The following is a 13,170-nucleotide window of genomic DNA, read 5'->3' on the forward strand; positions in this document are numbered from 1 at the left end:
AAATATTCGAAGCGCGAAGATTTTATTGAAATAATGATGAATGAAAAATCAGATTAAACGAAAAAACATGTCCGCAGTGCAACGGGCATTCAGTGGAATATTTAGGGTGTCTCAAAATACATCTTTCAAGAAAAAAAAAAAAACATGGCAGTTTATCGGGGCTCCAATGTTTCAACGTGCGATCCCCAATGTGTACAGGGTGTGTCAAAATACATTATTTAGGAAAACAAACATGGTGTCAATGTGTACAAGGTGTGGCAAAATACATGATTTAACAGAAAAACATGTCGGTTTAACGAGAGTCTAGCGTTTCAACGCGCGATCACAATGAGAAACGTATATATATATATATAAATTTTCCTTTATTTTCAGTATTTTAATATTAACATTTGTTTACGAAAAGGATTTGAAGCTTTATTAACTTCTAATTATTATATGCGAGCGCTTTCGATAGCAGGCTGTGCTATCATCTTCATGGCTCTACTCAAACTGAACGTTTTATCTTCTTGTTTGTTCTTTTATACGGTTAGAACGCCTCAGTGCAGGTATTTGGCCTCTCCTTTCATCCGGATGTCTCTTTAAATTTGCCTGTAATTAGGTTACATCAGATAATATCCTTTGTGTTGGTGTTTCTCTAGTTTCATTGTTTTAAGGAATGTACATTGTATTTTGTAGTATATTGAATATCAGGTCTTGTGTTTTGATTTGTATTTGTTACTCGATAGGCGAATTATGACTTTCGAATTTATGGATGTTTAGGTTCTCCCAGATGTCCATACGGTTTCTTTATTGACTTGTTTCATGAGTTTGATGTTTTCTAGTGGGGGAAAGTTATGTTTGTTTTGTATGGCGTATGTTGCGAGGTTTGATTTATATGTTATTAGGTTTATGTATGCTTTTTTGTGCTCGTCATACCTTTGGTTCAGTTTTTTCTTAATTTGGCCGATATAGAATTTGTTGCAGTCCGAGCTTTGTATGCTCGGACTGCAAACTAGAAAAACTCCAACATAAAGGATATTACCTGTAACCCAAATACAGGCAAATTTAAAAAGACATCCGCAAGACAGGACAGAACAAATACCTGAACTAAGGCGTTCTAACCGTATAAAAGAACAAACAAGAAGATAAAACGTTCAGTTTGAGTAGAGCTTTGAGGATGATAGCACAACCTGCTATCAAAAGCGCTCGCATATAATAAATAAAAGTTATTGAAGCTTCAATTTTTTTTAAACAAATGCTAATATTATTATGTACATATATATATATATATATATATATATATATATATATATATATATATATAATGGGGGGAGCAAAGTATTCAGCAATGACATTTCAAAATACGTTGTAAGATGGCATGCAATATGTTAGAAGGGCACTAAGTATATCTTCGTTATTAATAGACTTTCATCAAATGAAAGTAGAATGAATGTAGAATGTATCGACAGAAAAAAACAGAGACAGCGGTGAAAAGAGCATTAAGCTGTATCTTCGTTAATAACACAGTCACATCATCACGTGAAGCACATCGAATGAAAGGAAAAAAGGATGCAGAATGTATCGACAAAGAAAATTGTTGTATCGCCATCAAAGGCAATTGTATTGAATACTAGAATCAAATTCTATAAAAAGAAATTCTATGTTAGCCTACAAATTTTTCTGCCCAACTGTTATAAGAACACCAGGTTTTATACTATGCAATTTTGTTAAAGTCGTAAACCTTTTATATCAGTAAAACTGACCTTTTCTTGTTGTTCAAATTTCTGGTTATTGTGTGTATCTGCTTCAGCAACCCTACTAATCTCCTGCTTTATTAAAAATCTGAAGTAATCTTCAAGCCCCTTTTTCACTTTGTCACTGTCTCGTTCGCTCAACTTCATACCCGGAATATTGAAACAAATGCTCATAATGTTATCGGGTAGCTCCCCAATTATTTTTTGAAATACTGCATCGTTTTGTGGTTTTGTGATAACCCGAGCTTGTAGATGATATTGACGATCAATTTCAGCTTTCAGTTGGTTGCCGAGCTCCCAAGGTGCGTCCATCAGAGAGGTATCGATATAATTTGAACACCATTCGTCGGTATCTTCAATTGATTTAGGTTGTGTGTCAGGAATCAACGTTTCGGGAGCCACTTCCTCCTGTAACACAAATTATTGAATTTGTTTAAAAATCATTTTTTGTTCAGAATCATAATTTTTTTATGAGTTTTCAGTTGCTTCTTCTAAAATGAATTTACACTATACAAGTATAAATATGCCAGACCTTAAATCTAATTTAGAAATTGCTGCGGTAATAGTTACTAGTTCTTATAAATCAGTGAATCCCCAAAGTGATCCAGGTGGACCCCCATGGGTCCATGAGAGACTCGACGTGGGTCTACGTTGGCGTAACCAAAAAATGGGAGTTCACAATTCGTAAGCGGGTGTTGATGAAAATTTATCTGGTAGATAATATTTTAAGAAGCTCAGCGACTGTTGGGGTGAAACAAATATAAACGAGACTTTTCGACCTTCAGGCACAATAGTGGAGGGAGAACGTTCCTGCTATGTTTGTTGTTGGGTAGGTTTGTCAGGAATAGAGGAAACACGTAGGCTCGCCTCCTCGACCCTCTCAGTGTCCACCCGGACGATGTCGGGGCAAGAGGTACATCCGTCAATTGCGCAACGTGTTGTAATCAAGTTTCTCGCCGCAGAAGGCGTAAAACCGGCCGAAATCTTAAAGAGATTGACTGCCCAGTTCGGGGAAGAGATACTGTCGCGAGCTAGAGTGTTTGCATGGCATAAGCAGTTCGTGGAGGGTCGTAATCGTGTTGAAAAAGAGAGCGATGACCGCAGGCCTCGCACCAGCATTACAGCGAACAGTATCAGCAGTGTTCGACAGTTTATTTGAAGATGACAGACGTCGTACCACTTCTGAAATTGCAAGTGAGGTCGGGATAAGTTATGGGAGCACTTACTCCATACTCACAGCTGACCAGAAGTGCATCGTCTTCAGGTGTGTGGGCGTCTTCTTGCACGATTTCAGGAACAAGGAGACCAATTTATCATTCACATTATCACCTCTGATGAAACATGGGTGCGCCACTACACCTCAGAGTCTAAACAAGCGAGTATGGAGTGGAGAAAACAAGGAGAACCTAGACCAGTGAAAGCCAAGTCACGTTTGTCGGCTACCGTTCTTTTCTCCATGGCAATGCTCGCCCTCGTACAGCAGCAGTGACTAAGAAAAAATTGGAGCAACTGAGGTAGGAAACACCCTCCTTACAGTCCAGACCGGTCACCCTGTGACTTTCATGTGTTTGGTCTTCTTTCTAGTATTATTGTGAAAAAAGCTTTGTGCCATATTTTTTGTATGTCAAGCGCCCGTCGCTTTTTTCACAATAATACTAGTATTTTTCGTTCGTTATTGTTTTATGCTTATTAAAAAAAATATTTTCAACTTTTTACTTCGATGTTTTTTAAAAGCGTGTTTTTTAGTTTTTTAAACTATATTTATTTTGTATACAGATGGAGAAATGATAACCATAACCTTTCGTTCCCAATTTCTTCCTAATTTCCTCAAATCTCTTGAGCACTTTCTGATAATATAAAGTTGTTTGAGTATCAATACAAAAAAAAACAAATATTCAATATTTGCAGCATATCGATGCTGAATAAACCTAGTTAAAGATGAAAGCTTCAATAATTTTCATTGCATTTTTTGTGTTCAATAACATTCTTCATATTATCAAGATGCAGTTTTCTGAACAAATTGGCATTATGGAAATCTCATTTTTATATTTCCAGTGGGGTGTGTAAGCTGAAAAGCTAATAATTCAATCCCAATTTTATTACGCAGATATTCCTTTTAAGTTTTGGAGAAGAAAAAGTTTATATGACTACAATACCCCATATTATCACAAAGTGCTATTCAAGAGGAGTTAACGTGTATAAGCAGAGGAAATGGAATGTAACCCGAAGATGATTGTTAATTATTCAGTCCAAGTAGATTGCAATACGGTTGTATAATTACATAAGAATAGAAGATGATGAAAAAGACTAACCTTGTTTGGTTTTTGATTGATTACATCGATCGACTTCTGACCATTGCTGTCATTAACGTCTTCGATGATGTCATTAATCTTCTTTTTTATCAGAAATCTGAAGTAGCTTTCGAGTCCCTTGACTTCTTCATCTTCTTCTTGCTTATTCATTTTCATGTTGTTTACATGAAAGCAGATGTACATGATATTTTCTGGTAATTTCTCAACAATTTTTTTAAAAAGTATTTCTTTTCGTAGTTTCATATTACCATCGTTGAGTTGATGATATTGCCTAACAATTTCATCTTCTAATTGTCTACTGAGTGTCCAAGGAGCATCCATAATTGAAGTATCAATATATTTTGAACACCACTGCGAATCCCATATTTTAGATTCAGTTTGGATGTGGTCCGATCCATATTCTGGAGATACGACCACCTTGAAAAATAAGGATATTAGAGCTTCAAGGTTTATTCTCCAATGTGATGGCAGAGGGTTTCCAACAGGTTATAAATGAGATTTCACTAAATACACATGTCAATATTATAATGAAAACATCGAAAGTTCCTCAACTATCACAGTTAGTCTGACGTCAACTCAACTGTATTCATCGAAGGTCTCACAGACGAAATTACTTTTTAGTGATTTATGGTGTTTAAGTCCCCTTTTTTCTATGTTATAATTTAATCTTCTACCAGAAAGAAACAGTAGTTGAAATGTATACTTTGTTTAGTATCATACAACGAAAGGGTAGGTCATGAATTGAACCACATATTCTAGGGTCAAAAATAAGTCGATTGGACATGACTTGCCTTACCAATGCAAATGTGTACACAAAAAATTTACATCCCTTGGAAAGAACAAAATGAAAATCGATTTATTCAAACGATGGACAATCACCACTACCGATTTTCCGAAGATCTCCGCCCAAATGTGCTCTCATATTTTTAGAGACCTTAAGAATATTAACCTGGGGCCACAAATTAGATTTCTCAATGCACGACTTTACTTCGTCAGCTCTGGTTACTTTTGGCACCACTGGTAGAGTCTGCCGAAAGTCTCCGGCCAGCAAAACTGTTACGCCACACATTAATTTTGTATTACTCCTTATATCCCTTAGTGATCTGTTCAAGGCTTCAACACCACCTTTATGAGCTATCGTTATTTCGTCCCACACGATTATTTTTGTACTACTACTAACGCCATCTATTGTCAACATTCAGAACTAAAAATTATTTTGTTCGTCTTAATTTATTCATTCCATTAGGTACTGATAGGTTCAATTTATTACATTTACATCCTCTATCACCTCTTATTTTACCCCCTTAGGGGTGGAATTTATCAAAATCCTTTCTTAGCGGATGCCTACGTCATAACATCTACCTGCATGCCAAATTTCAGCCTGATCCGTCCAGTGGTTTGGGCTGTGTGTTGATAGATCACTATGCCAGTCAGTGAGTTATATATATTTAGAGATGAACTTCCTGAAAACTTTTCTTCAAATGGAATCCAACGCTTTAAGAATGTTCCTGTAGTGCTTGTGTTTTGTCCTTAAAAAAATGTCCGCTTCTATGGGTGGAGCGTAACCAAAATGTCCAATTTGAAATGACTTTGGCGCATAAATTAGGCTGAATTTGATTAATGACATGGATTATATTGGCTGTGGCTTATTCGCATACACCTGCGACTTGAGAGAACCCCATAAGAAAAAGTCTAATGGGGTCAAATCGCACAATCTCAGTGGCTTGTTGAGACCACATGTCGTTGGTGTCCTGATCATTTAGTTCAGGCCAAAAAGTTGGTAATCATCAACCTCACAACACAACAAAGTTTTTGTTTCGGGGTTGAAATTAGATGATTTTAATGTATTTCCACGTGTTAAAACCGAATGTGACCATAAAAATTATATATTAGCTCTTGTTTTCAAGATATAGTATCATTATATTATATATATGTATATTGAGTTTTCAACAAATGAAATATTTCATCACCAACAGTTGGTACACATGTTTGTTTACATAACACCCCTCTCATCAGCTGTTCTTAAGTAGTAAACATAACCTATGTGAGTTTGTCAATTGTACGCACGTTTTTGCTATTGAAATTATCGTGTGAAGTTGATTTTTAAATTAATTTAAGTGCTGATCTGAAATGCCTCGAAAGTGTGTGAATTCTGTCGATAGCTTTTGCTATATATGTGGTGAAATAACATTTAAGGCTCAGAAACGTAAAATGACACCTATCGTTAAGACAGCCTATGAACATTATTTTGGTGTGAAAGTTGGGGACCAAGATAAATCATGGGCTCCTCATATATGTTGTAATTCTTGTTCCGTCATATTGCAAGAGTGGCTGAAAAATAAAAATCGGGCAATGGCTTTTGCAGTACCTATGGTTTGGCGTGAGCCTACCAATCATACAGACGACTGTTATTTCTGCTTAACTCCTCCCATTAAGCAAGGTTTATCTATGAAGAAAAGAGGAACGGTTAAATACCCTAATCTCCCATCTGCTCTTCGGCCTGTACCACACTCAGACAATTTGCCAGTCCCTTCTCCACCCCAAAACTATGAAATTTCAGAGGAAGGTGATGAAGACTGTTTAGAAGGAGCAACCCATCCTTCTACATCCTATGACCCTGATTTTGAGGTAAGCGATAGGTCTAGTGATCCGCACAGAATTAGTCAAGCAGAGTTGAGTGACCTTATAAGAGATCTTCGCTTGTCTAAGGAAAAGGCTGAGCTGTTAGGGTCAAGACTACAACAGTGGAGTCTTCTAAAACATGATGTGAAAATATCTCAGTACAGACAGCGTCAAAAAGATTTGCTTCCTTTTTTTGAGAAAAAAGAAAACCTCGTAGTTTGTTCTGATGTTAATGGTTTGATGGACTGCTTGAATTTGGATCACCTCCATCTGAATGGAGACTGTTTATAGACTCTTCAAAACTAAGCTTAAAAGCTGTACTTATGCATAATGGAAATCAGCTACCCTCTATTCCTATAGGTCATGCAGTTCACATGAAGGAAACGTATATAAATATGAAAACACTTCTCCAATCAATCAAATATGAACAACACAAGTGGCACATCTGTGGTGATCTGAAAGTCATTGCTATACTCCTAGGAATGCAATTAGGGTTCACCAAGTACTGTTGTTTTTTGTGACTGTGGGACAGTCGGGATAGAAAATCTCACTATAAAAAAATGAACTGGCCTACACGAGACCTAAACCCTAATGAGAAAAATGTAGTTTACGAGCCTCTTGTAGATCCTAAGGATGTTCTTCCCCCATTACATATTAAGTTGGGACTAATGAAAAACTTTGTGAAGGCCATGGACCAGGAAGGACAAGCTTTTAAGTACTTGAGAGCAAAGTTTCCCAGGTTGAGTGATGCTAAAGTCAAGGAAGGCATCTTTATTGGGCCTCAAATCCGTGAAATCGTAAATGATCCTGCTTTTGACATGATTTTAACAGGAAATGAAAAAAGAGCCTGGGAAGCCTTTAAGGGGGTTGTACATGGGTTTTTAGGTAACAAAAGAGATGATAACTTCACAGCATTGGTTAAAGAGCTTCTTCAAGCTTACCACCAACTTGGATGCAACATGTCCTTAAAAATTCATTTTCTTCACTCTCATCTTAATTTCTTCCCACAAAACTGTGGAGCTGTGAGTGACGAACATGGAGAAAGATTCCATCAAGACATTGCTTTAATGGAACAGAGATATCAGGGCCGTTGGAATGAAGCAATGCTTGCAGACTACTGCTGGTCTGTGTTTAGGGATGCTCCAGAAGTGTTTTATAAAAGACAAGCTAAACGACAGCGATCTTACAATGAATCGGATGGACTTAATTGAAATTTGGTGGTACAAACTTCTTTTCTTTGTCAAAACACTAAGAATAATGTTTTTTTTATTAATTTTGTACTTAAAATAGTCTAAAAGAAACATAACAATATTGTTTTATGTACTTTCACTTTTCACGTATAGTATAACTACTCTTTAAGATTAAGTACTGTGTATCTCAAAAACCAGAGCTAATAAAAAATTTTTCATTGTCATTTTCGTTTTTATCACCCCAAAATTAGTAGAAATTGACTAATTTAGTGTAGGAAACATTCAAAAAATATTTTTTTGTTGTGTTGTGTTTAATGCTTGGCGTTGACAGTGATGGCCTGTCCAACTGCTTATAGGGCATGGCAATTTTCCGGGATACCTGGCTAGATTTAACCTGGGGCCTGAGTTGCCGAGCCCCTGTGGCTATGGAGAGCCTGAAACGGCAGAGCATGTGATTGATAGATGCATGGACGGGGACAAGATTGGATGGAGGGAGTGGAAGGAGGTTATGGAGCGTTCGAGCGTAAGAGATATGAATGGAATTGTTAATGAATGGGCGGAGAATGTGGTGAAGGATGAGGGAAACGAATGAATGGTAAGCTGCTGGCTTACGAGGCATCGGTAGTGGACCAAATAAAACTGAAACGCCACTGACAGGTGGTAGTGGCAGACTCAGTTCAGGCAGGACAGTGAGTTGGTTTATGTAGAATACTCCGTCGAAATATTTGTATGGGGCTATATGGGATGGGCGAAATTCATTTGTACTATGAATTTGTGCTGCTGTTTGTTAGGTTCTTTTTTTATGGACACTGAGAATTGTGATAAGAAAAATGAGTTTATTTTTGTAATTATTATTGAGTTATATGTTGTTATTTTGGGATAATAAAAAAAATGGGTCTTCTGCTACGCTAGTTTCGCCCCCTCGTGTGTGCGACGTGTTACGCATCGAGAGTTCGGAGGAGTAGGGGTTCCCTGACAGTGGTGGCGCTAGAGAGCGGGAAGATGCCACTTGTAAGGCCTTCGGATTTGACCAACGCAGGCAAAGGCGTTATTCATGTCCAACGTCGTTCTCAAAGAAATATGGACCGATGGACCGTCACCCCAAAATCAACAACAAACGGTGACTTTTTCGAGATGCATTGAACGTTGTTGGATTTCATGTGGATTGGTATCGTTCCAAATTCGACAATTTCATTTGTTCACGTAGCCATTTATCCGGAAATGAGCCTCATCGCTAAAGATGATTTTTCGATGAAAATTAGCATTAGTTGCCAACCACTCAGAGCCCATTCAGCGAACACACGTCGTTGTCTATGGTTGTTTTCCTTCAGTTCGTCGGTCAGTTGAATTTTGTAAGGGTACAGGCTCAAGTCACGACGCAAAATTCGCCAAATTGTGGTCTGCGAAAGACCGAGTTCTTGTGAACAATTAGAAATCTACTGCCTCGGATTCCCCTGCACACTCTCACAGAAAGTGGCGACATTTTTGGCAGAACAGCCAAGTAATGAATTTTCAAAGGATACCGAAAAAGCGCCTGCATCTCGATAAAACTGGCTTTTCGAAAAAAAGTGCCAAGTGGCATAAAATTTAAAAAATGATGTATTATACCAATAGTGTCACAATACTAATTTAATTGTAATGAATAGAAACTTTTGGGGTTTTAAGGGTTCAATACCACCCTAAAATGTTTATGGGCTGAACAGATTTGGTGGTTTTATATGAAAAAGATGATTTAACGATAAGAAAGCCATGGAACCGTTTGCATTACAAAATTTTAAACAGTTCTGATATATTAAAAAAAAAGATTTTCATTTTATACTTTCCAAGGGCTGTAATTTTTTTTGTGCACATTTTCATTAAGGTAAGATGTATCCAATCTAGTTATTTTAGACCTCAGAATATGTGGTTCAATTTATGACCTACCTTTTTGTTACACCCTGCAAAAGTTACTACATAAATTGCTATTTTTGGGATAAAAAGCAAATAATAGAATGCTTTCGCTGCCTGAGTCACGATTAAGGAGAACAAAATTCGGGTTAGTAGGCCGTTGTCTTAAATAAGCCGTTTTTTCTTAAAAATAAGGAATTGTTATGTTGATTTGTTGATTATCAATAAGAAAATGACTGCATAACGTTGTGAATTAAAGATAAACAAATAAAGACTGACTGATTATAATAACGTTTTCTTTATTTTTCCTTCGAAACATAATCCTTGTAAGGAAGTTTCAGTTTCAATCGAAATTGAGACCGTTGCCGAAATTCGGTTTCGGTCGTAAAAACCAGTTTCGGTCAGACACAGAACCACAAAGTACCGCTACTAAGTCTGAAAATGACTAAACTCAAGCTCCATGAGAAAAAGCATTGGATTTTGAGCCAGAAACGATGTTTTTTTATTAAGTAGCGTATTTTGAGACACCCTGTATATCACGATGGTAGTCATGTTTTTTTCTTTGGCGCGAAAGATCCAGAAGGGATATCAATACTTTTTTGTTTCGTTTTGTCATCGTTTTAGAGTCCCGTTAAACTGCCTTGTTCCTTAAATGGCGTATTTTGAGACACCCTGTACACACATTGGGGAATCGCACGCAAAACGGTCGAAAACGCACGAAAAACGGTCGCACGCAAAAACGATAGAACCCTGTTGAACTGTCATTTTTTTCTTGAATGAGACACCCTTTACACATTCATGGTTTTTTCTTAAATGATGAGACACCCTGTATGGCAACCATGTTGTTTCTTTAACGCTAGACGCCATGTTTTTTTTCTTTAACCCGATTTTTCATTCATTATTATTTTTATAATTCAACCGTATTGCTATCACGCTCTTCCAACTTGTCATGTTGAACGCGATCGGTTATCAACAATACCGCAACCGAAACTATTCGCATTCACTTTCAATATCCCTCGCTAGCGACGAGATTATACTCGAAGGCTGCCACACCAAACGTCCCGTGTTCCAACTTCCCAAACATTTTTTTCTATTATGTTACCTGCTATGTCTAGTCTGCCGTGACGGCGTGCTGTCTCGCTCAATCTGGGGACCCCCGGATTGAGCGAGACAAGGCAGACAGACCATCCAGTCAACCAAATTGTCACGTGGTGTCTTGTCTCCCAGCGTTGAACCAATCAGAGTGTACCAAATTGTTACGTAGCGTCCTCAAACTGTCACGCAACTCGCCATTTATTCAGACCATACGCTTTTGCATCTCAAAACATTGTGGCGGGAGATTTGAATCTTCTGTGGAGTAAATAATTCAGGCAGATATACGACGAGGGGTATCTCTCAGCGAGACAGACCACGCAGGCATGTGGCGCGCTTACGTCAGCCCAGCTTTTCGCTAAGGACATTTTTGCTTCGTGACATCATAAAAAAAGTTTATAGCTATGAGAATAGAACCCATTACGTCCGCGTGGTAGACATTGTCCTTAGCTTCTACACCAATGTAAGACATTGAAAGTAACTGCGAATGATGGGTATTTATAGCGAAGTTTTATCGGGATCGAAATTGACTCATTTTATATACTTGACAGCTTTTTTTGATTTCCGTAGAATGTTAGGGAAGTTGTAATCGTCATTATCATGTTGAAGATAGGAAAGTATACTTAGATTTGGGAAATAATTAATATTTCATATAAAGATGTGTATGTGTGTGTGTGTAAGAGCGAGAGGGGCGTGTGACGTAATCGAGGCAAAGAGAGATGAAGATGGTATCGAGGTTTTACGTTCCTGGCGCAAGCAGGTGTTGCCGGTTGTGAAATAAATCGTTGTTGATTGGGCAATGTAGTGTTGCCGGTTTCAAAATTAAGCGTGTATGACTCGATGAAAATTGGAAGCGCGAAAGTGATATATTAATAATAATGAATCAGATTTGAGAAAAAAACGTAACAGTTCCATGGGGCTGTAAGTTTTCAACGTGCGATTCCTCAATGTGTTCGAGGTGTGCCGTTGCACAAACGTCGAAGCCAGCATTTCAAATGCAAGTTCCCAGGTGAAAATATATTGATAGCAAGAATCCCCATTATACCTACAAATGTGCCAATTCATTTTAAACGTGTGCGATTCCCAATTACATTGGCATTTGCAATGGCTATTAATAAGTCCCAAGGCCAAACAATGTCCGTCTGTGACTTGGATTTGAGCACATCATGTTTTTCACACGGACAATCAGACATAGCATCTCGAGTGGGCGAACCATCCAGTTTGTTTGTTTTAGCTAAACATGGACTAACGACAAATATTGTACACACTATAGCTTTAAGGGATTAATATAATTTGTAAGTGTTATTGTTCTGATAGAAATTATTTATGTGGAAAGACAACCATTGCCACATAAATTATGAAATTTGGTGTTTTTAAATTAATCCCAAATTGGTTTTAGACAAACTAGTTCTCTTTTTGTGTCTACTTTTGTAGCGTCATGAAGCTTACAATATTTGGGCTATATAAATCTATATTAACTCGGAGGTTGATGAGTGTAGAATCATCAAATAAAATAGAGCTCATGACGGATGCTAGGCTGATTTCATCTTGATTTCAAAGAGGTAGGAGCCTGGCTCCCTTATCTTTACGACTTAACTTGTTAGGAGGACAAATGGGTCATAACTGGTCATGAGATAACGGCATGAATGTCCTCAGACATCAGTGCCGCCCTTCACGATGAACCCCTGCCTGGCTGGGGTGTTATGGATGAAAAAAATTGTTCATCTGTTAACGGGGGACATGAGGGCCTCACTGGAGAGAGTGTCTGGGCCTTCTATATCGGAAGGGATCGTCTATAGCGTAATCTATAGCTTCCTTAACTAACGGATTATCGTGGGTTTCTGCGCAATCAAGGACTTGCCGATTCCTCGACTGAATGGACTGCTGAATGGAAGGCAGCTGCAAATCTCTGCGGATAGCTTCGTTCCGTATGAACCACGGAGCATTAACAATCATCCTTATTACCTTATTTTGCAATCTCTCCAGAATGGAGATATTAGACGGAGCCGCTTGTCCTCAGACGCCTGAAGCATTGATGCTAGGCTAAATCGCAACTACCCTTGAAGAACAAGTCTGAGTAAACAAGGGAAATGACATCTGTCCTATCGAAAACGCCATCTATGCGATCGACAGAGAACTCAATCCGCGAATATCAAGGATAAACGAGCCTCCCCAAGATGATCAGTTGCAACGTTTTTTTTTAAGGACAAAACTACAGAGAAATCCTTAAGGTGCTGTAAGAGCGGTACCTGTGCGAAAGTAGCGATTCACGTTGGATTTGAATCGAATTGAAACGAATGTCTGATCTGAGCTTTATGAAGCATCAGAAGTTTC

The 13,170-nt window shown here is 38.0% G+C and overlaps 2 protein-coding genes across 4 annotated transcripts in view; one reads left to right on the forward strand and one right to left on the reverse strand.

Moving 5' to 3' along the window:
* Positions 1-13,170, forward strand: part of spel1 (DNA mismatch repair protein spel1) — a 127,112-nt gene that overhangs the window by 11,461 nt on the left and 102,481 nt on the right. The gene's annotated exons all lie outside the window — the stretch shown is intronic.
* LOC111506455 (uncharacterized) overlaps positions 1-13,170 on the reverse strand; it is a 69,843-nt gene that overhangs the window by 5,216 nt on the left and 51,457 nt on the right. For 2 of the 3 annotated variants that reach the window (XM_074185332.1, XM_023161521.2), the window contains exons 7-8: positions 4,046-4,462; positions 1,743-2,141 (exon numbers count right to left, since the gene is read on the reverse strand). In XM_074185332.1, the coding sequence (XP_074041433.1) occupies positions 1,743-2,141; positions 4,046-4,462 (816 nt within the window). The remainder of the gene's footprint in view (positions 1-1,742; positions 2,142-4,045; positions 4,463-13,170) is intronic. The other variant, XM_074185333.1, reaches the window with a different exon arrangement.

Source organism: Leptinotarsa decemlineata, unplaced genomic scaffold (genome assembly GCF_025532065.1).
Source record: "Leptinotarsa decemlineata unplaced genomic scaffold, Ldec_3_MD MMD2_tig00026374_RagTag_RagTag, whole genome shotgun sequence".
Lineage (NCBI taxonomy): Eukaryota > Metazoa > Arthropoda > Insecta > Coleoptera > Chrysomelidae > Leptinotarsa > Leptinotarsa decemlineata.